At 39.0% G+C, this 20,851-nt stretch overlaps 1 protein-coding gene across 2 annotated transcripts in view; it reads left to right on the forward strand.

Annotated features, from left to right (window-relative positions):
- LOC114049877 (integral membrane protein GPR137B) overlaps window positions 1-20,851 on the forward strand; it is a 97,757-nt gene that overhangs the window by 71,661 nt on the left and 5,245 nt on the right. Inside the window, exons 3-5 of one of the 2 annotated variants that reach the window (XM_027871319.1) lie at window positions 4,070-4,292; window positions 6,616-6,765; window positions 15,732-15,860. In XM_027871319.1, coding sequence (XP_027727120.1) covers window positions 4,070-4,292; window positions 6,616-6,765; window positions 15,732-15,860 — 502 coding nt within the window. The remainder of the gene's footprint in view (window positions 1-4,069; window positions 4,293-6,615; window positions 6,766-15,731; window positions 15,861-20,851) is intronic. The other variant, XM_027871320.1, reaches the window with a different exon arrangement.

Raw genomic sequence — 20,851 nt, forward strand, 5'->3', positions numbered from 1 at the left:
CCAAAATTCAGCTTATTACCTTTCCCCCAAAACCTCTGTATCCTTTGGACTCCATGTTCTTTTTCAGTGCTAAAACATTCATTCAGTCTCCCTCTTTGGTGTTGTTTTTGACTGCTTGAGGGAGTGAATTGTTTTCTGTTTTGTCTTTGTACCCACAATACCTGGCACAGTTCTTGGCATATAGCATGACTTATTGGACTATTATCTCTTCCTTACTTTATTTTATATTTATTTTTAATTGTTTGGAGGAGTTAACATGGTGCAGTGGAATGGTTGATGAACTTGGACCTCAGTTCAAATCCCACTTATTCGTGGTATGACCTTGGACTACTGACTTAACCAATCTGGGTCTCATTTTCATCAGTTATGAAATGAAGGGACTGGACTAGGGGACCTCTAGGGCTACTTCCATAGCTCTAGTGCCATAGTTCTATGAATCTATTGGCAATTAGGTTGTTGGCACCAGACTTGGAGTCAGGAAAGCCTGAGTTCAAACACTGCCTCAGATTTCCAACTGTGTGACCTCTCAGCCCCAGTTTCCTCATCTGTAAAGTGGGGATAATAATCATACCTTACCTCCCAGGGCTGTTGTGAGGATCTAACAAGAAAATGTACATAAAGCATTTTGCTAACCATAAAGAACTCTATAAGTATTAGCTATTATTGATTCTATCTCCTCAATATCTCTTACACCTATCCTGACCTTTCCATTCCACTGCCACACCCCTAGTATAGGCTGTCATTATGACCTTACTGGACTATTTTAATAACCTAACAAACTATACTCCCTCCTTCCACCTTCCCCCATGATATTTGCTTTCCTTTCCAGTCCATGCTTTACTGTCGATCTTCCTTAAACATAGGTCTGATCATTTTACTCCTTTCCTCAAAAATCTTCAATGCCTCCTATTATCTGTTGAATAAAGTTCACTCTCTTCAGCTTAGTCTTCAAGTCTTTCTGCAATCTGGTGCCTCTCTATTTTCTAATCTTATGTAATAGTAAGGGCAGCTAGGTGGCACCACAGTGCATAGAGTGCCAGGCATGGAGTAGAGAAGACTCATCTTCCTGAGTTCAAATGTGGCCTTCGACACTTACTAGCTGTGTGACCCTGAACAAGTCATTTAACCCTGTTTGCCTCAGCTTCCTCATCTGTAAAATGAGCTGGAGAAGGAAATGGCAAACTACTTCATTATCTTTGCCAAGAAAACCCCAAATGGGGTCACAAAGAGTCAGACACAACTGAAAAATGACCAAATAACAACAAAAACATAATAATAAAATACAATAATAACATATGAAGATGAGAATGCTGATAGTAGCTAGCATTTATGTAGAGTTTTAAAGTTTGCAAAGCATTTTACAAATGTATTTAATCATTTGGTATTTGGTATTACTGCCTTCTACACATTCTTCACTACAACCAAAATGGATGATTTTTCTCCTTAATTGTCCCATGCTACTCTATTCCTGTGCCTCTGTTCTTGATGCTTCCCATACTTGGGAATTTTTTTTTTCCCGGAAAGGCTTTGTGATGTAGTGACTTGGAGTCAGGAAGATTTGGATTCAAATCCCACCCACCTGAAACACTGAGTAGCTGTAAGACTCAAGGAAAGCTATTTAATCTCTCTAAGCCTCAATTTATTCATTTGTCAAAGGGAAATAATAATAATAGCACTTATAGGGATTTTGTAAGACTCAAATGAGATAACATATATAAAGTACTAACCTAACATACTGTGTAATTGTGAATTTTTATTATCCTCCTTCCCTTCCATACCTGTCGAATTTCTTTTTCCCATCCTTTTTTTTTGTACTCAATAGTTTTTTATTTTTTCCAATTACATATAAATACAGTTTTCAACATTCACTTTTGTAAGATTTTGAGTTCCAAATTTTCCTTCCCTCCGTCCCCCCCATCCCCCAGACAGTAATCTGATGTAGGTTATACATGTACAATCATGTTAAACATATTTCCATATTAGTCATGTTGTGAAAGAAGAATAAGAACAAAAAGGAAAAACCATAAGAAAGAAAAAAAGTAAAAATAGTATGTTTTGATCTGTATTCAGACTCCATAGTTCTTTCTCTGGGTGTGGATAGCATTTTCCATCACGAGTCTTTTGGAATTGTCTTGAATCATTGTATTGCTAAGAAGAGCTAAGTCAATCATAGTTATTCACTGTATAATGTTGCTGTGACTGTGTACAATATTTTCTTGATTCTGCTCATTTCACTTTGCGTCAGTTCATGTAAGTCTTTCCAGGTTTTTCTGAAGTCTTCCTGCTCATCATTATAGCACAGTAGTATTTCATTACATTCATATACCACAACTTGTTTAACCATTACCCAATTGATGGGCAACCCCTCAATTTCCAATTCTTTGCTACCATGAAAAGAGCTACTATAAATATTTTTATACATATGGGTTCTTTTCCCATTTTTATGATCTCTTTCAGACACAGATCTGGAAGTGGTATTGCTAGGTCAAAGGGTATGCGCAGTTTGATTGCCCTTTGGGCATTTTAGCCATCCTTTAAAGCCCATCCCAAATGCCACCTCATCAGTACTACCTTCCTTGATTCCTCTTATCACTAAGGACCTTTCATCCTTTGGATCTTATATAACACTTTATAATATGGTACCATTATCTCATACGAAATTGTATTAAATCTCATTTGTGTGTCTGTCATAACCTGCCAGTAGATTAGCAGTTAGTTGGCATAGTGGATAGGTTAAAATCCTGCCTTCAGACACTTACTATCTGTTTGACTTTGAGCAAGTCCCTTAATCTCTCTCAGCCTCAATTTCCTCATTTATAAAATGGGGACAATAACAACATCTACTTCCCAGGGTTGTTGTAAGAATCACATGAGATAATAATATGGGTAAAGCATTTTAAAGTCCTTAAAGCACTTCATGGGGTGTCCCAAAAGTCTTAGTTTAAGTTTAAACTATCAATGCTTAAAATTGCACTAAGACTTTTGGGACATCCTATATAAATAAATATTAGTTGTTATTGCTGTTGTATTGAGCTTCATGAGGACAGGGTCTAAACCTTTTCTCTTTCCCAGTGCAATGTTCTTTACTTAGTAGTCACTTAATAAATGCTTGTCGAATTAAATTATTGGAATTTAATTGATCCCTTCTGGGCAGCTTTTAATTGTAGTCATTACCTTCTCAGGGATGTATTGTAGGTTACTGATGTTTGTTTTCATGAACCCAGTGGATTCCCTATTAACTTCATGCATGGTGCTCCAATTTTTTTTTTGAGGCAATTGGGGGTTAAGTGACTTGCCCAGGGTCACACATCTAATAAGTGTCAAGTATCTGGTCTGAGACCGGATTTGAACTCAGGTCCTTCTGACTCCAGGGCCAGTGCTCTATCCACTGCGTCACCTAGCTGCCCCCATGATGCTCCATTCTTATCACTGTGATTTTACCTAGGAGGTTTCCCATGCCTGGAATGTACAACCTCTTCCCCAGCCTCATAGAATTCTTCTCTTCCTGACACAATTAAAATTCTAGCTTCTACACGAAGCTATTTGTGATTTCCCGTACACAACAGTCAGTGCCCTCCCTCCTAATTACATTCTATTGAACTATTTTCTAGCTGGTTTGCATTTTTTCTGTACATATATACATACACATACATATACATATGTATACATACATGCATGTGTGTATATATATATATATGTATGTATTTATATTGTCAGCACTTGGCACGGTGACTGGCACATAGATAAATGTTTACTGATTAAGATTGAGTGACCAAACAGCCCCCATAGCAACTCTGTATTCTCTATAACATACTTGTATAAAATTTCAGGGAGAATAAACAGTGGGAATCTTTCCAGCTCCTGGGAGGGTCTATAACAGATTTTTTTTTTTAAGCCCATCAAACTGTGGTGCTTACAGCTATAAAATAAGCAGGTACCAAATAACTACTTCCCAATCTTGCTGTGTCTGTTGTAAGTAGTTAGCTAGAAAAACTTTCATTATTTAGCTGAACATTTATGTAACATGGAGAAGACAGTGCTTTAAATTTTTCTCATTCTTTTTTTTCAGACTTCCTCTCTACTTGGCTTCCCTCTTCATCAGTCTTCTTTTCCTGTTGGTGAATTTAACCTGTGCAGTGCTCGTGAAAACAGAAAATTGGGAGAGAAAAGTTATCGTCTCAGTTCGGGTCGCCATTAATGACACACTCTTTGTTCTCTGTGCCATCTCACTTTCCATCTGCCTCTACAAGATTTCCAAGATGTCCTTAGCCAATATATACTTGGAATCTAAGGTAGGGTGGGAAGCATTTCCAACATGTACTCAACTCCTTCCAAAAAGCTCATGCCAGAAATAACAGATTGACTGGGAAACAAAAAATACCAAAATGTTTCTCATGCCTAACCTTTCAGTGAAAGTTAGTAAAGCTGTTGTTTAAAACAAAAGACTGAGGCATAAGTTCAGACCACCAATACCCCATCCACTTGTGTTCCTGAGATGTCCTTGTGGCCAGACAGCTAAAAGTACATTAACTAATGTTCAGGGTAGAGTCTGAAGAGAATAATTTATCTGCTTGAAGAAAGAGAATTGATTTTGCCTCCATACTATCACTGTGTATGACAGTATGACTTGGAATCATACAGACTCAGGCTCATATCTTGCCTGTGACTCTGAGGTAGCCTTATGGTCCTAGATAAGTCTCTTCTCTGTGCCTCAGGCCAGTCATTTACTAGGAGGAATCTGCTAAATCAGAGGCAGATTTTAATCTATCTTGATGGAGTATTTCCCCCACTGGTAGTTCCTACGTGGTTAAAGTCACACATCCTTCCTGTATTCTCATATTTAGATTTTTTAAAGGGGCATTGGGAGTTTTTTGGAGGTCATTTGGTGAGTCATGGGGAATTCAGGGTGATCTAGCTTCCAAGCCCACATTTTTCCCCTTGATCTGCTAGGTGATTAGGGCCTTTCTGCTCCTTAGGGCCGAGTGCCCACAGAATCACCCTTCTGCCTATCTTTTAGCCACATGGTGATTTCTTTTCATAGGGAAGAGATCAGAATTAAAGTCAGGGAGGAAGTTATAAACCCAATCAATTCTCTGCTACTGTCTTCCACCCTAAAATTATCAATCCTTGCCACTTTGGGTACCTGGGAGAAAAAATATAAGCATGTTTAAGACCACAGGACTAAATTTGCCTAAACAGCTGGTATAGTTCTTTCATAAAGCAGATTACTGAGCAAAGGAGGGTTGTGTAACTCCTGGCAGGATGGAGTATTAACATCAGAGGAAGAGGGCCAGGGCCCTACTCTCTCGTCTGCTACTGATTTGCTAAGTGCTCTTAAAACCCATTTGTTTAATCTCTTTATTCTGAACACTGGGGCCAGGCGATGGGGTTTGTGTGGCACTGTGTGCCAATCTGCCAGTGCTCAGAAAGCACCCAGTCATGACAAATTGAAGAATAGCTGCCAACCCTGAGGGCCTAGGGTGGAAGATTCCTTATAAATCCAAATCTTTGCCACCAAGCACCATTTTGTTTGCTGACATTACCCTGGAGAATCGAGGCCTGCAGTTAGTATGCTCGGGCAACTTTTCATTCACATGCTTTGCAGGGAAATGTCAAACTTGATTTTGTCTGAATTCCCTTGAACATAATCTCTCCTCTATGCGAGGCAGTTGGGGATTTTAAAAACAGGGAGAGGAAGGATTAAATTGTAGCTTTCTACTGAAACACTTTTCAGACCTCCCACAGGGAAAATAATAAGCATAATTAACAGCCATTGAAACAATTTAATAACACCTTGGATTTATTTGATAACTCCTTCCTGAAAAAAATATCAAAGCACTCTCCAGATGTTCAGGTACATTAGCTAATATCCTGTTTATCCCGTGGTTTTCTGATTGGTTAGAAAAACCGATCATTTATTAACAAGAGAATTTTCATAGCTATTGACAAGTACCAAGTCCAGGCAACAAGTATTTATTAAACACCAAATGTGTTACTGGTTCCAAAAATCCTCCAGCAACTGAGCTCTGTCCACAAAACAACCCCTTGCTGCGTGCTTAATCATCTCACTGGGCAGAGTGGCCGAAGCAAACAGAGACTGAGGGGGAGTTGGTGGCCCCTGGGACTGTTTACCACTGAGCTGGCCAGTAGTGTTCAGGGAGAATTAAAACAAAGGTCCACGTCACTTGTATACTCCTACCCAAGGGGCCCTAAAACAGCACAGCATACAGGTTTTGGTCTCTGTCTCTGGTTTGGACTGCATGGAAGTATTTCCAAACTAATATTGCTGCTGTCTCCTGTGCTAGAATTTTCATGTCCCTTCTTTTTTAGATGCTTGGAAGGAAAAATAAATGCAAGCAGATTTGGGACTGTATGACTAGATTCTTAAAATTGAATATACATTTAGAGGGTTACTAATATCTTGAGATGTCTGACTCTTTCCAATAGGGCATTCAGATGGGGTTTTGGAGCATGTGAAGGGCTTACCTAGCCAGATACAGCTAAGCAATGATGGATGCTGAGGAGGGACTGAGGGATGACGGTTGATGGGGATGGCATGGCGTTGATCCTTCCTGGAAGTTGGATTGGACTAAAGCAAATTTTCCTCTTTTCCAGGGCTCATCCGTGTGTCAAGTGACCACCATTGGGGTGACAGTTATCCTGCTTTATGCATCCAGAGCCTGTTACAACTTGTTCATATTAACCTTTTCTCACAATAAGAATGTCCATTCCTTTGATTACGACTGGTACAATGTATCAGACCAGGCAAGTGAGGAGTTCTTCAACAAGGGATGTTTAGCTGAGAGAATTTGCTTTGAAAACTGAAGGGCCTGTGAATTAGAACCAAGGATGTCCAGATTTTTCAGTATCTCAGAACGAGCTCTGCTTATGAGAGACATGGTAGTATACTAGGCCGAGCTCTGTGCAAGAAAGTAAAAGCCTGAGTACTTCCAGTCTGGCTTGGTTCTGTTGACTCACTAGTCTTATGACCTTGGGCAAATCGTTTTACTTTTCTCTTCCAGGGGCCTCACGTGCCACGTGTGGTGATAAGCCCTGCCTATTTGACATGCTTGTCATGAACAATTCCTTTCTTCCCAGAAAGCCAACAAGAATGAAATAATCAGACTGATATGGCCAAAGCCTTTTCAGATATTTTGGAAATGTTAAAGTGTTATTAAGAGTTGAGGTTTGTGATGAAAAAAGGAATGAAAGAAGACTTACTCAGATATCAGAAAACACATGCCTGAAGTTTTGTTGAGTGCCAAGGTGTTTTTAAAGGTGTTTTAAAAATTGCTAAATATGTTTAGATGGGTGCATAGTGAATAGAGAACTGGCCTTGGTATCAGGAAGGCATGGGTTCAAGTCCAGCTTCTGACACATATAACTTTGTGACTGTGGGTAAGTCATTTAATCTCTAAGTGCCAGGCAACCCTCTAGACAAAACTGCCAATCTTTCTTTCTTTCTTTTTTTGGCTAGGCAGTGGGGCTAAATGACTTGCCCAGGGTCACACAGCTAGTAAGTGTTATGTGTCTGAGGCCGGATTTGAACTCAGGTCCTCCTGACTCCAAGGCTGGAGCTGTATCCACTGAGCCACCTAGCTGCCCCTAAAGCTTCCAATCTTTATCAATAGAGGAAGTTTCCTTATCAGGATTCATTTCAATCCAATTTAATTCAATAAACATTTATTAAGCACCTACTATGTGCTGGGCAGGGCAATTAGGTGGTGCAGTGGATAGAGCACCAGGCCTGGAGTCAAGAAGACTCATCTTCCTGAGTTCAAATCTGGCCTCTGACAGTTCCTAGCTGTGTGACCCTGGGCAAGTCACTTAGCCCTGTTTGCCTCCGTTTCCTCATGTGTCAAATGAGCTGGAGAAGGAAACAGCAAACCACTCCAGTATCTTTGCCAAAGAAAACAGCAAATGGTCTTACAAAGAGTCAGACAGGACTGAAAAATGACTGAATAACAATGTGCCAATACAAAGAAGAAAAAGAAAAGCAGTCCCTACCCTTGAGCAGCTTACAATCAAATGGGAGAGGACAGCATACAAAAGGAAGCTGGAAAGGAGTTGCCCAAACAGCCACAATAACAAGTCTGACCCTCCCAAGACAAATACTTGGAGCATTTGAAGAAACCTCTATTTAAAAGAGGACAGCTGAGATTTTAGGCTTCAATAGAACTCTCCATTTTCCGCTATGGTCCTAGTCTACTGCCCTTTTGTCAAATCCATTCTTCAGATCACAGGAAATTTTATATATTCCCCCTCCCCCAGGTGATATGTATTGGACTCCAAATATAAACCAAAGCAAGCACAGAAATGGTCAGCAAAGAGGACAACCCTCATCGAACCTCTAGCCCAGGGGTGGGGAGCCTGTGGCCTCGAGGCCACATGTGGCCTGAAACATTCTGTCAAAAGGCCGCACTTGAGGACCTAGAGGGCTAGCCTAATAAGAGCATTACACAGGGTCTCCCAAAAGTCAGTGCAATTTCAGGCTTGAATATCTTAAAGGGAATAATTGAGCATCTTTAGTAGCTTAAATTTTTCAGAACACCTTGTAGAATGCTTTAAGTTTTGGAAAGGTCTTTCGTCACCATATCCCTGTGAAATAGGTGTTGTCATTATTATAATCCCCATTTTGCTGATGGGAAAGCTGAGTCTCATCTCATATAACTAAACAACAGAACAGATGGTGGGACCTGCATATCTGCAGCCTACAGAAGCAGGTCCAGAGACCATGGAACCTGGACCAGGCCAGTGACATGGATAGAAATGTGGCTACAGAAAATGGATATTCAAACCACCCCGGACACTGCATACAGAAAGACTGTTTGATGCTCATTCCCTTGTGACACACTTAGCCTCCCCAAGTCTGAGAGTTACAGAAATTGTGTATTCCTTCCATCTCTTGGGCTTCCTGAATTCATTATGAGATCACATGGTAAGAAAGAAGCTATAGGAGCATTCTGTCTTCTGCAGACCCAGGCTTTCTGTGACCTCTGTCATTCCTTGTGCTGACAGAGAATACTTTTGTTATGGAAAGGCCCAGAAGAGAGAATGATTGAGCTTTTCTTTTTAGCTTTACTGCTGCCTTTTGTTTTTACATCACATTCATTTCTGAGAAGATGCCTCCCTCCCCTTCTACCCAGCCAGCCTTCCCTTATAACAAAGATTTTTTTTTATAATCACATTTCAGCAGAACTGACCCATACATCAACCATGTCTGTCAACATATGTAACATTCTATACCCATAGTTCCCTACCTCTCCAAAGAAAGGAGGGAGGTTGAGTGATTGATGTTAGTTGAGGGAAATCTTAAATTTTATTTCTTGTTTTGGTTAGGTCCAGAGAACCACAGAACTGGTTGAAATTCCACCTGATCATCCAGTCTAACATTCAGTGGATGATACTATTTATGAGCTTATATTTGAGGGGCCAGTTTGGCATAGTGGAAACAGTGCTTGATCTTGAATTAGTAGGAGCTTGGATTCAAATCCTGCTTCCATTATTTACTAGCAGTATGGCCATAGGCAAGTCATTTAATTTCTCTTGGCCATAGTCTCTTCATCTTCCAAATGAGAAGAATAATTCCCATAATATCCTAAATAATAATAATAACTAGCATTTATATAGTATTTTAAGGTTTTCAAAGTCCTTTATATACGTTATCACATGTTATCCTCCCAGCCAACCTGGGAGGTAGGTACGATTATTATCCCCATTTTACAGATGAGGAAATTGAGTCAAATACAGATTAAATGACTTGCTCAGAGTTACACATCTGCTAAATGTCTGAGGCCAGATTTGAACTGCAGGCCTAGCACTATATCCAATGTGCCACCAGCTGCTATGCTTGAAAAGGCTTTTGAGAGGATCAAATGAAATAATGTCTGTAAAGTGCTTTGTAAACCTTTGTTGTTGTTGAGTCATTTCAGTCATGTGCAACTCTTGGTGACCCCATTTGGGGTTTTCTTAGCAGAGATACTGGAGTGGTTTGTCATTTCCTTCTCCAGCTCATTTGACAGATGAGGAAATTGAGGCAAACAGGGGTAAGTGACTTGCCCAGGGTCGCACAGCTAGTAAGTGTCTGAGGCCAGATTTGAACTCAGGAAGACGAGTCTTCCTGACTCCAGGCCCAGCACTCTATCCACTATAGCACTTAGCTGCCCCTTGTAAACTATGAGACACTATATAAATGTCAACAATTGTTTTTACAGAAAGGTAGTATTATAAGGAATCTTAGAAGTCATCTGGTCCAAATCTCTCATGATACATATGAAGAAACTGAGGACCAAAGGGTTCATAGGATCATAGATTTAGAATCGAAAAGCATTTTGTGGTTGTCTAGTCCAGTACCTTCCTTTTTTGCAGCTGAGGTAACAGGCCTAATGAGGTTAAGTGAGCCATCCAAGGCTATCCTCCAGCTCCGTACCTTGTGCTTTCCACTCCACCAGCCTAAGTTGTTCAAGATCACACAGCTGGTTAGTGCAGGAGCCAGGACCCAAATCCAGTTCTTATGACTTCTACTCCTCTTAAAATTTATAAACTATTTTTTTACAACTATAGTGTAAGGCAAGTAGTGAAAGGATTATCTCCATTCTTCTAGATGAGGAAACTGAGGCATAGGTCAATTTTCTCTGTCCCAGAATGGAATGGATAACTTGTCCATGGTCACGTAGTTGGTTAATGTAGGGCCAGGATTTGAACCAAAGTTCTGTGTTTTTTCTTCCAAAATCCACTGACTTTAACCTCGAAAAGGAATAAGGACAGAAAGGAAATGAAAATGAGGACCCCCTCTCCCTCTGCTTCCAAGGTCCCAGGTGACAACTAAAGCATATGAGGTGCAATCTCAGAGCACAAGTGGAAAAACTTTGAGGAACTCAATTATCATTCAGGGGTTCCTTTGCTCAGTGCTGGACTCTCCCAACAGGATTCAGATATGTTCTTTTGTTTGGTGTAGTAATTCTTTGGTTTAAAGAGGCAGTGTGGCACAGTGCATAGAGAACCAACTTCAGAGACAGGATGACCTAGTTTAGAGTTCTCTGACATATCCTGGTTGTATGACCCTAGGCAAGTCACTTAACCTCCTAGTGCTCTGTGAAACCCTCTAAAATTGCAAGTTTCAGAGAAAGTGCCAACTTGCATTGCTAGAAGGAGTTTCCTAGACTACTTTAATCATAGGTCTGGTCCCTATCCCTGTGGGTAAATGGTACTTTATTCTTGAGAGAAAAGGGAGCCTCCTATCTTCTCAGTAACATAGAACAGCACCCTCCAGACTGGCAACTACTAGGAGCAGTAATTGCCCTTCCTTTTTGTTCATTTTGAGAACCTGGGAGCTCCCTATAATCAATAAAATCACAGGGCCAGTGTCTATCCTATCCCTTTCTTTAATGTGGGGTTTATAGTCGTCCTGTTTGTAAATGTGAAATAAGGTTGGTGAATTACACTAATGAAAATAGTTGGAAACACAGAGATAAGGGCAGTACACGCTTAAACAACAAACAGATGTAGAGAAGGTAGGCTAGGCCCGACGTCCTTCATGTCTCAGCTCAAATCTCACCTTCTGCAGGAGGCCTGTCCTAGTCCCGCCAGCTTCTGCTACCTCCCCCTCTGAGATTACTTTCTGCCTACTCCAAATACAGGGCAGGTAGGTGGTGCAGTGGATAGAGTGTCAGACCCGGAGTCAGGGAGACTCATCTTCCTGAGTTCAAATCTGGCCTCGGACACTTATTAGCTGTGTGACCCTAGGCAAGTCATTTAACCTTATTTGCTTCAGTTTCCTCATCTGCAAAATGAACTGGAGAAGAAAATGGTAAACCACTCTAGTATCTTTGCCAAGAAGACCCCAAATGGGGTCATGAAGAGTCAGACGTGACTGAAAAATGACTGAATAACAACTCCATATAACTTATATGTACCTATATTTTATCTCCCCATTAGACTGTGAACTCCTTCAAAACAAGGAGGGGATTTTGCCTTTTTTTGTATCCCCAGCTCTCAGCACAGTGCCTGGTTCATAGCACATGCTTAAGAAATTATTATTGACCAACTGGCTTGCCCCACTTTAAGGAAACCAAACATGAAAATCAAGTTTTGCATTATATGTAAATTGGAACTTGAGTATATTACAAAAAAAGTCTTATTTTTTTTAAAGGATTCAATTTTAGGTGCAATGTATAGATAACAGATAGTTATATAACATTTAAACATATATAGACTGCAGACAGTCTATGTAACATTTAAAATGTAGTCAAGTTTATGAAAAGTTGATAATGTTTAGGGTATATTTATTGTGTAAAGTCAAGTCCACCTGAGAAAAATAGGAGGTAGGTTGGGACGGCAGAGAGAGAGAGACCGACACAATAGTTGACCACAAATTCCCCATGAGTCATTGCCATAATGCAGCTGTGGAAAAAACCAGCAGAACTTTGGGATGGATTCCAAAGAAGCATGACATACAGGGATTGGGAAATTATTCTCAGCAGAGTAATGTAACCAGTTTAGGTAACTATATAATAATAATAGCTAACATATAGATAGTGCTTTAAAGTTTGGAAAACATTTTACATGCATTATCTCATTTGATTCTTACACAACCCTTGTGAGGCAAGATATTATTATCCCCATCTTTAGATGAGGAAACTTAGACATAGAGAAGTTAAGTAATTTTTCCAGAGTCACACAGCTAAAAACTATCTGAGGCTGATTTTGAATTCAGATCTTCCTGATTCCAAATCTAACACTGTATCCATTGTGCCATCTAGTTGCCTCAATATTAGAAAACAAGAAAGAGAAACTGGAAAAGGTCCATAGAAGTTTGATAGAAATTTTAAGAAAAGGAAAATGTGTTTTATGAAGATAGGTTAAAGGAATTGGGGTGTTGATTCTGCAAAAGGAGCTAAGGGGTGACTGTTACATATTGCAATCAAGAGTACAATGGGCTTTAATAGAGAGGATACTAAGTAAGGTTTTGGGCATGTCTCCAGAGTTAAAGAAAAAAAACAGACTGGAAATCAAGCAGGATGATACTAGCTGTGTGACCCTGGGCAAGTCACTTAACCCCATTGTGTCAAAAAGAAAAAAGAAAATCAAGCAGGAAGATTCCACTTGGACAAAAGGAAGAATTACTTTTGAACCACTGGAATTGACAAACTGAGAACAAGGAGTTTCTATTCTTTTTGATAATTTTAGTTACATTTTTTCAATTGCCAAGTTTATTTTTTTTCTCCTTCCTAAGTCCCCTCTTCCCTCCTGGCTGGAGAAAAACAAAACAAAACCTTTGTAACAAATAGGCATAGTCAAGGAAAGCAAATTTCCATATTGGCCAAGTCAAAAAATGCATAATTCATTATGTGTACTGTCTTAGTTCATCCCCTTTCTCTTGGGAAGTAGGTAGCATTCTTCATTATTAGTCCTCTGGAATCATGGTTCTTCAAAATTGCTAGTTTTTGATTGTTGTCATTGTTTTAACTATAGATTGTCCTCCTGGCTCTATTCACTTCATTCTGTATCAGCTTATTCAAGTTTTGCTAGTTTTTTTTCTGAAACCATACCCTTCATCCCTCCTTACAGCACAATTGCATTCTATTACGTTCATATACCATGATTTATTCAGCTGTCCCAATTGATAGACATCCCTCAAAAGAGCTGTTATAAATATTTTTGTACATATAGGTCCTTTTCCTCTTTTTTAAAACAAAATCTCTTTGGGATATAGGACTAGGATCAAAGAGGATAGCTTGGTAATTTTTGGAACATAGTTCCACACTGTTTTGCAGAATGGAAGGACTAGTTTATGGCCTCATTAACAATACATCAATGTACCTGTTTTCCTAGAGCCCACTAGCATTTATCATTTTCCCTTTTATCGTCTTTGCCAAGCTGGTGAGTATGAGGTGGAATCTTAGAGTCTCTTTTATTTTCATTTCTCTAATTATTAGTGAAATGGAGCATTTTTTCCATATGACTATAAATAGCTTGGATTTCTTCCCTTGATAACTCCCTGTTCATATCCTTTGACATTCATCAACTTTTGAATGGTTCTTATTCTTATGGATTTGGATATGTTTCTTCTATATTTTGGAAATGAGATCTTTATCAGAGAAACTTGCTCCAAAGATTTTTTTTTTTTACCAGATACCTATTTCCCTTATAATTTTAACTGCATTGAATTTGTTTGTGCAAAAAATTATTTAATTTTATGTAAACAAAATCATTCATTTTATCTTCTGTTGTCTTCTCTATTGCTTTTTTGGTCATGAACTGTTCCTCTATCCATAGATCTGAAAGGTTGTTCCTTTAAATTGATTATGATATGACTTTATCTAGGGTTATGTATCCATTTGGAGTTTTTCTGTATGGTGTGAGATGTTGAGCTAACCCTAATTCCTGCCAGATTGCTGGTCTGTCCATTTTTCCTGAAGTTTTGTCAAACAGTAAGTCCTTATGCCAGTATCTGGAGTGTTTGGGTTTATCAAACACTAGGCCACTAAGTCATTTGCTTTTGTATATTGTGTACCTATCTGTTCCACTGATTGACCTTTTTTAAATTTTACAACTAGTACCAAATTGTTTTAAAGATTACTGGTCTGTGGTATCATTTGAGATCTAGTTCTGCTAGGCCCACTTTGTTCCCACTTTTTTTTTCATCATTCCCCTTGAGATTCTTGACCTTTTGTTCCTCTAGATGAATTTTGTTACTTTTTCTAGTTCTATAAACTACTTCTTATGGCAGTGGATAAGCATATTAATTTAGGTAGTATTGTCATTTTATTATATTGTCTCAGTCGACCCAAGAGCAATTAATATTTTTCCAGCTGTTTAGGGTTGTCTTTATTTCCATCAGCTATATTTAGAAGTTGTATTCATGTAGTTCTTGTGTGTATTGTGGTAGATAGATTCTCAGGTATTTTCAACTTTCTGTAGTTATTTTAAATAGAGTTTCCCTTTATATCTCTTTCTGCTGGGTTTTATTGATAATTTACAGAAATGCTGATGATTTATGGATATTTACTTTATATCCCAGAATTTCGCTGAAATTATTGTTTCAATTAACTTTTGTTGACTTCCTAGGATTCTCAAATATGCCATCATATCTGCAAAAAGAGATAATGTTGTTTCTTCTTTATGCTTATTTCTATGCTGATTTCTTTTTCTTGTCTTAATGCTACAACTACCATTTGCAGGATTAAATCAAATAGTAGTGGTGACAGTGTACATCTGTGGTTACACTTGATCTTATTAGGAAGAATTCTAATTTATCCCCATTACATACAATGCTGACTTTTAGTTTTACATATATACTATTTACCATATTAAGGTAAGGCCCATTTGATTCCTAAGTTTTCTAGTATTTCAAGGATATTGTATTTTGTCAAAAACTTTTTTTTGGACTTAGTGAAAAAAAAATCATACATTATGTCAATGAATATAGAAAAAACTACACATTTTTTTTGAACACTTGATATTTAAGAAGGATGACCATTGAACATGAAAAGTTCAAATGATCATCAGTGTCCTTTAGGAGGTTGGATAAGATGACTACTTAAGGTCTTTTCTGGCATTATTATAAAAGATCTCATGGTTTAGATGTGTATATTTTGGGGGAAAGAGGTTTAGGAATAGGTTCAGAATTATTATGTAGTACTCACTTCTAATTAAGCACAATCTGCCTTTTCTTCTGTGACTTTATCCGGTATGATCAGGTCCATTTCTCCATTCTTTTGTTGTAACAGGCAGATCTGAAGAGTCAGCTTGGAGATGCTGGATATGTAGTGTTCGGAGTGGTCCTTTTTGTGTGGGAGCTTCTGCCCACCACCTTAGTCGTTTACTTCTTCCGAGTTAGAAATCCTACAAAGGACCTAGTAAGTAAATTGATTTGTATTTCATTGGAGAGAGGGAGGAAGGGAACATTTATAACATAATAGTGAATACTAGAATTTTGTATACTAGTATATACTGGATATATATAATAGTGTAATAGTGAATACTGGAATTTTTGGTTTGGGGTTTGTTTGAGGGTTTTTTGGCTGTTCAGGGTCTCATTTTTAGACTTTGAAATTGTTATAACAGAGAGTAATTCACCATCACTTGGGATGTTAAAAAGTTCTGCCTGCTGGCCATGGTGGATCATGTCTATAATCTCTCCTACTAGGGAGGCTGAGGCTGGTAGAGTACTTGAACACAGGAGTTTTGAGCTAAATTCCATATTAAATCTAGCACTAATGTGGAAAGCCTTTGGAAGCAGGGTGGAGGTGGGGGCAGGACATCAGGATGCCTAAGGAAGTACAAACTGGCCTGGGCCAGAAATGGAGCAAGTCAAAGCTTCCATGTTTATCAGTAGTGGGATTGGCCACTGGCCACCACAGCCAGGGCAAGATAAAGAGTCCCATTCCCAAATAAATAAGAAAACAAATATATATACACACACATGCATGCATACATATTTGAACGAGGCCAGAGAAACTAAGTCAGAAGGGAGAGCATTCTGGTCATTGGGGGACTGTTATTGTCTTCCTTGGGGCAGCTAGGTTGTGCAGTGGATAGAGTGCCAGGCCTAGAGTCAGGAAAACTCATCTTCCTGAGTTCAAATCCAGCCTCAGACACTTACTATCTGTGTAATTCTGGACAAGTCACTTAACCCTGTTTGCCTCACTTCCTCTTTTGTAAAATTAGCTATAGAAGAAAATGGCAAACCACTTAAGTGTCTTTGCCAAGAAAATCCCAAATGGGGTTACGAAGAGTTGGACACAACTGAACAACAACAAATTGTCTTCCTTTCCCCCAATAGCTCTGAAGTGTGCTTTCTTCTCAGGCATTTCATTTTGTTTTGTTTTGCGAAGGCATGAAAACGAGTTTAATTCTGTGAGGACTGAAGAGGAGTGAATGTTTTCCAGTTGGTAGCCACTTCATTGTCATTAGAACACCAGATCTGAGCCGAGAAATCTGAATTTGCCATGTTATCTTCTAGCAAAGCAAACCGTTAAGATGGGAATACAATAGAATTCAACTACCCTTCTACCACCCCCTGTTGGCAATGGTTATAACCACTATTGCAGTGCAAATGTCTTCTGAGAGTAATGGATATAACTTGTCACTGAAAGGGATACAATGCTGAAGTATCTTAAAAGTGTTATGCAGACTCTTTGAGTATGTTTGGGGCCCAGTTGACTTTTGGAGAAACATCCACAGAGATAGGATGGACCAATACAGAACAAGGCCAAGGGGAGGAGAATTTTGGTAGATCAGAGACTTGTTATTTGACTGGAGAGCCAAGGAGCTCAATGTTCTTTCCTAGTTTATATTGACTACCTTCCCAAGTGCTAGGAATTAAGCCACCAATATTTTGTCCCAATTGTAAGGTATCGTTAATGGTCAGTCATCTATGGTAAAGTAGAGATGACAGGGAAATTTCAGATATGATAACCACAAATAATTAAAAGTTGTCATTTCAGCCAAGAGTGTAACTCTTCTCTGAACCAAACTGGAAATCTGTCCCAGCACCAAGGTTTCCTTAAGTTTTACCACTTTTCCCTTCCCTGGGTAATTTGACTAATGACAAAGTTAATGAGAAAAGGCAAGATAGTTGCTAGTTATAGAAGCCAAGGGGCCTTAAAATCTGCAACCTGGGTAGTTAGCCATAGAACTGCACAATACTAAACATTTACCAAGTACCTGTTCTGGGTCAGTATGGTACAGTGGAAAATACATTGAAGTTGGAGTTAGAAAACTTGGGTTTGAATTGATTAATCTTTCTGAACCTCTGTTTGTCTACAAAATGGGTATAATAATTCTTCCACTGTTCCACTAACCTACCTCACATGGTGGTTATAAAGAAAGTACTTTGTAAAGTGATTTCTGTATGTGAGCTATTTCTGTTTTTTGTATGCAGAACATTGTACTTGGTACTGTGGAAAATATAAAAATAAGACATAGTCCTCCCCCCTTAAAAAGTTTGCAATCTAGTGTTTTCCCCTCTCAAATTACCTTTTACCGTCTCTGTATATATTTCATATGTACCTAGTTTTTGCCTTTCATTGTACCCCCAACACTTAGCACAGTGCCCAGAACATAGTAATGTTTTTTAACTGACTGACTAGGAAGAGATAAGACATATATGTAGATAACTATAACACAAGACAGGTGCACATTGTTCTGAGAGATCAGAAGGGTCACTTCAAGATGAGAGGATGGGAGAAGGCTTCATGAAAGCAGAGAATTTGTCCTGAAATTTGAAACACAAGAAGAGATCTAAACAGGTATAGTTTGGAAGGATGGGGAGGATTGGCAGGTTTTTCAGGCCTAGGGAATGATATAAGTAAAGGCATGAAAGCAGGAGAGCACAGGATGGATTTAAGGCCAGGCTTTACAGTTTACTATTTGAGCTATTAATTTCATCTCTTGGGCCTTAGTTTCCTCATCTGTAAAATTACAGATGACCTCTAAGATCCCTCTCAGCTCTAAATCTGTCATCCAAGAATTCTGTGTTGTTGGGGAATAGTGAGTCATATAGTTTGACCACAACAGAGAAAAAATAAAAGGGTGCATTGGGAAGTAAAGACAAAAAGGTTGAGTTCAGTCTGTGGAGAACCTTCAATGCCAGGCTAAGGAGTTTGGACTTTATTTTTTTAGACAATAAGGAGCTACCTTGACATTCTTAGTACTTTGAAGGCAGCTAGTTAAGTTTTCTGGGGAGGCTCTTGGACTGGATCCACAGACAGAGGAGGAGACTTAGTGGGGCAAAACTTTAGCCTCCAGAGGTGGCCTCACTATTGACTGATAACAAATTAATGCTAGTTGATTTGACTCCTGTCAATCATTCAACTGACTTTTATTAAGCTCTTACTACATGCCAGGTACTGTGCTTTGGGAATACAAAAAAAGGCAAAAACAATCCATGCCCTCAAAGAGTTTACATTCTAATGGGGGAGACACACGTATGCAAGATATATGCAGAACAGAGGGGAGGTCATTTGAGAAGGGACTCACTGGGAAAGGCCTGTGGTTGAAGGTTAGACTTGGGCTGAGTCCTGAAAGAAGCCAGAGAAATCAAAAGGTGAAGGGATGGGATGGGGCAGAGCATTCTCTACATGGCAGGGCAGCCGGTGCAAAGATGGGAGATGGAGTCCAAGTACTACAAATTGACTTCTTAGTTTTAAATATCCTTTGCTTCAGTGGGAAGTACCACAAGATTGTTCTGAATATTCCTCTGGACCTCAGGGTGATAATAGCCTTCCTTCTTGGATCACCTCAAATAGGACTTTATTTATTTTTTTTAACTTTCTAATGATTTATCATGCAATATTGTGTGTTACACTTATCTCTGTTGAGGTCTGACACAGGTACTATGGCTTTTTGTTTTGTTTGTTTTTTTTGTTTTTTGGAGTTTGGTTTTTTTTTTGCTTTTTGGTGAGGCAATCAAGGTTAAGTGACTTGCCCAGGGTCACACAGCTAGTAAAGTGTCAAGTGTCTGAGGCCAGATTTGAACTCAGGTCTTCCTGATTCCAAGGCCAGAGTTCTATCCACTGTGCCACCTAGGGACTGTGTTTTATCTAACGTTTTATATCTCCTAGTGCCTAGCATATCGATCTGTTTGTTAAATGAATCTGTGAATATCAAATGAGATAAAGTATGTAAAGCAATTTGCAAACCTTAAAGTACTATATAAGGGCTAGCCACTCTTTATCATTATCATTATTATTAATTATTATATATAAAAGCTATGAAGATTTAGAAGCAAATGCTATATTTAGATATACTTTAGTTCCAAGTCATTTATTAAATATTTGTTGAATGGAATCAAATTGATCAGTTTACACAACCTATACATATTTACAGCTTAATCTGTGCCCCCAAGTTTTGTTACCCAAGAGAAATTGTTGGCCATCTTAATCATATTTCATACAATGTTTGCTTTAATAGCTATGCTATACATTTACCATTGAATGTATTGCCAGTTTCTTAGTGGATTTCTTATAGCAAAACTGTCCCCTAGTGGCCTGAAGGGACATCAGCACCTAATTTATTCACAGCGAGGGGCACAGGTGGAGAGGAAATGTTATTAGATGTCATTTTGTTTGTGCTGCACTCAAGAAGTCATTTGGACACAACTCATTAATGACATTCCACTCTCAGCAACTGGACTTGTATGGCAGAGCACAGGTAGGGCTGTTAAGATACCTCTGAGCAAGGCTACCAGACAATGACTTCCCCTGGGATCATAAAGTTTTAGAGAACAAATTAAATTCCTAAAAATAGAAGGACTTATAGCCTGCTAATGTGGATTTTGCTCAGGGGAAGAACAGAGTCCAATTTCCTTAATTTGTATTAGACTCTGTATGGGAAAGAGTGGTTTGCAGGTTGTCTCATTCTCATTGTCTTTTAAACAACACATTAAAGTCACATAGTAGAGGATTGGGTCTCCCAGTTGGGTCTCACTTGGGTTGGAAGTGCATTGGCCACTCACCCACAGGCCTAATCCCAGTGCTGATTGGCACAGAACATTCAGCCTGTTCATTTTTCAACTCGGGCCAGTTCACCCCTCCTTAGGCAGCCTGGAGTTGTTTAGCTTTAGCCTTCCTGCTGCTCAAAACTGCCAAATTCAAGAGATCTACCAACTTCCCCTTGTACCAGTGATTATAGGCATGGTGCCTTGGTTCATTTTGGCCCTCTTAATGCTCAATGTGATTAACTTGATTGCAGAAACCCCACTCAGTCAGATTCATAAGAAAACCCATTCAGGGGGTAAAAAACAAACAAACAAACAACCTACATATATAATAAGTGTTGGAAAATATTCTACAAGGACTCAAATTTTTATATATAGCAGAAGACAGATCATAGGAATCAGTGAGTT

This window comes from Vombatus ursinus, unplaced genomic scaffold (assembly GCF_900497805.2).
Source record: "Vombatus ursinus unplaced genomic scaffold, bare-nosed wombat genome assembly UNPS02014798.1, whole genome shotgun sequence".
NCBI classification, from domain to species: domain Eukaryota; kingdom Metazoa; phylum Chordata; class Mammalia; order Diprotodontia; family Vombatidae; genus Vombatus; species Vombatus ursinus.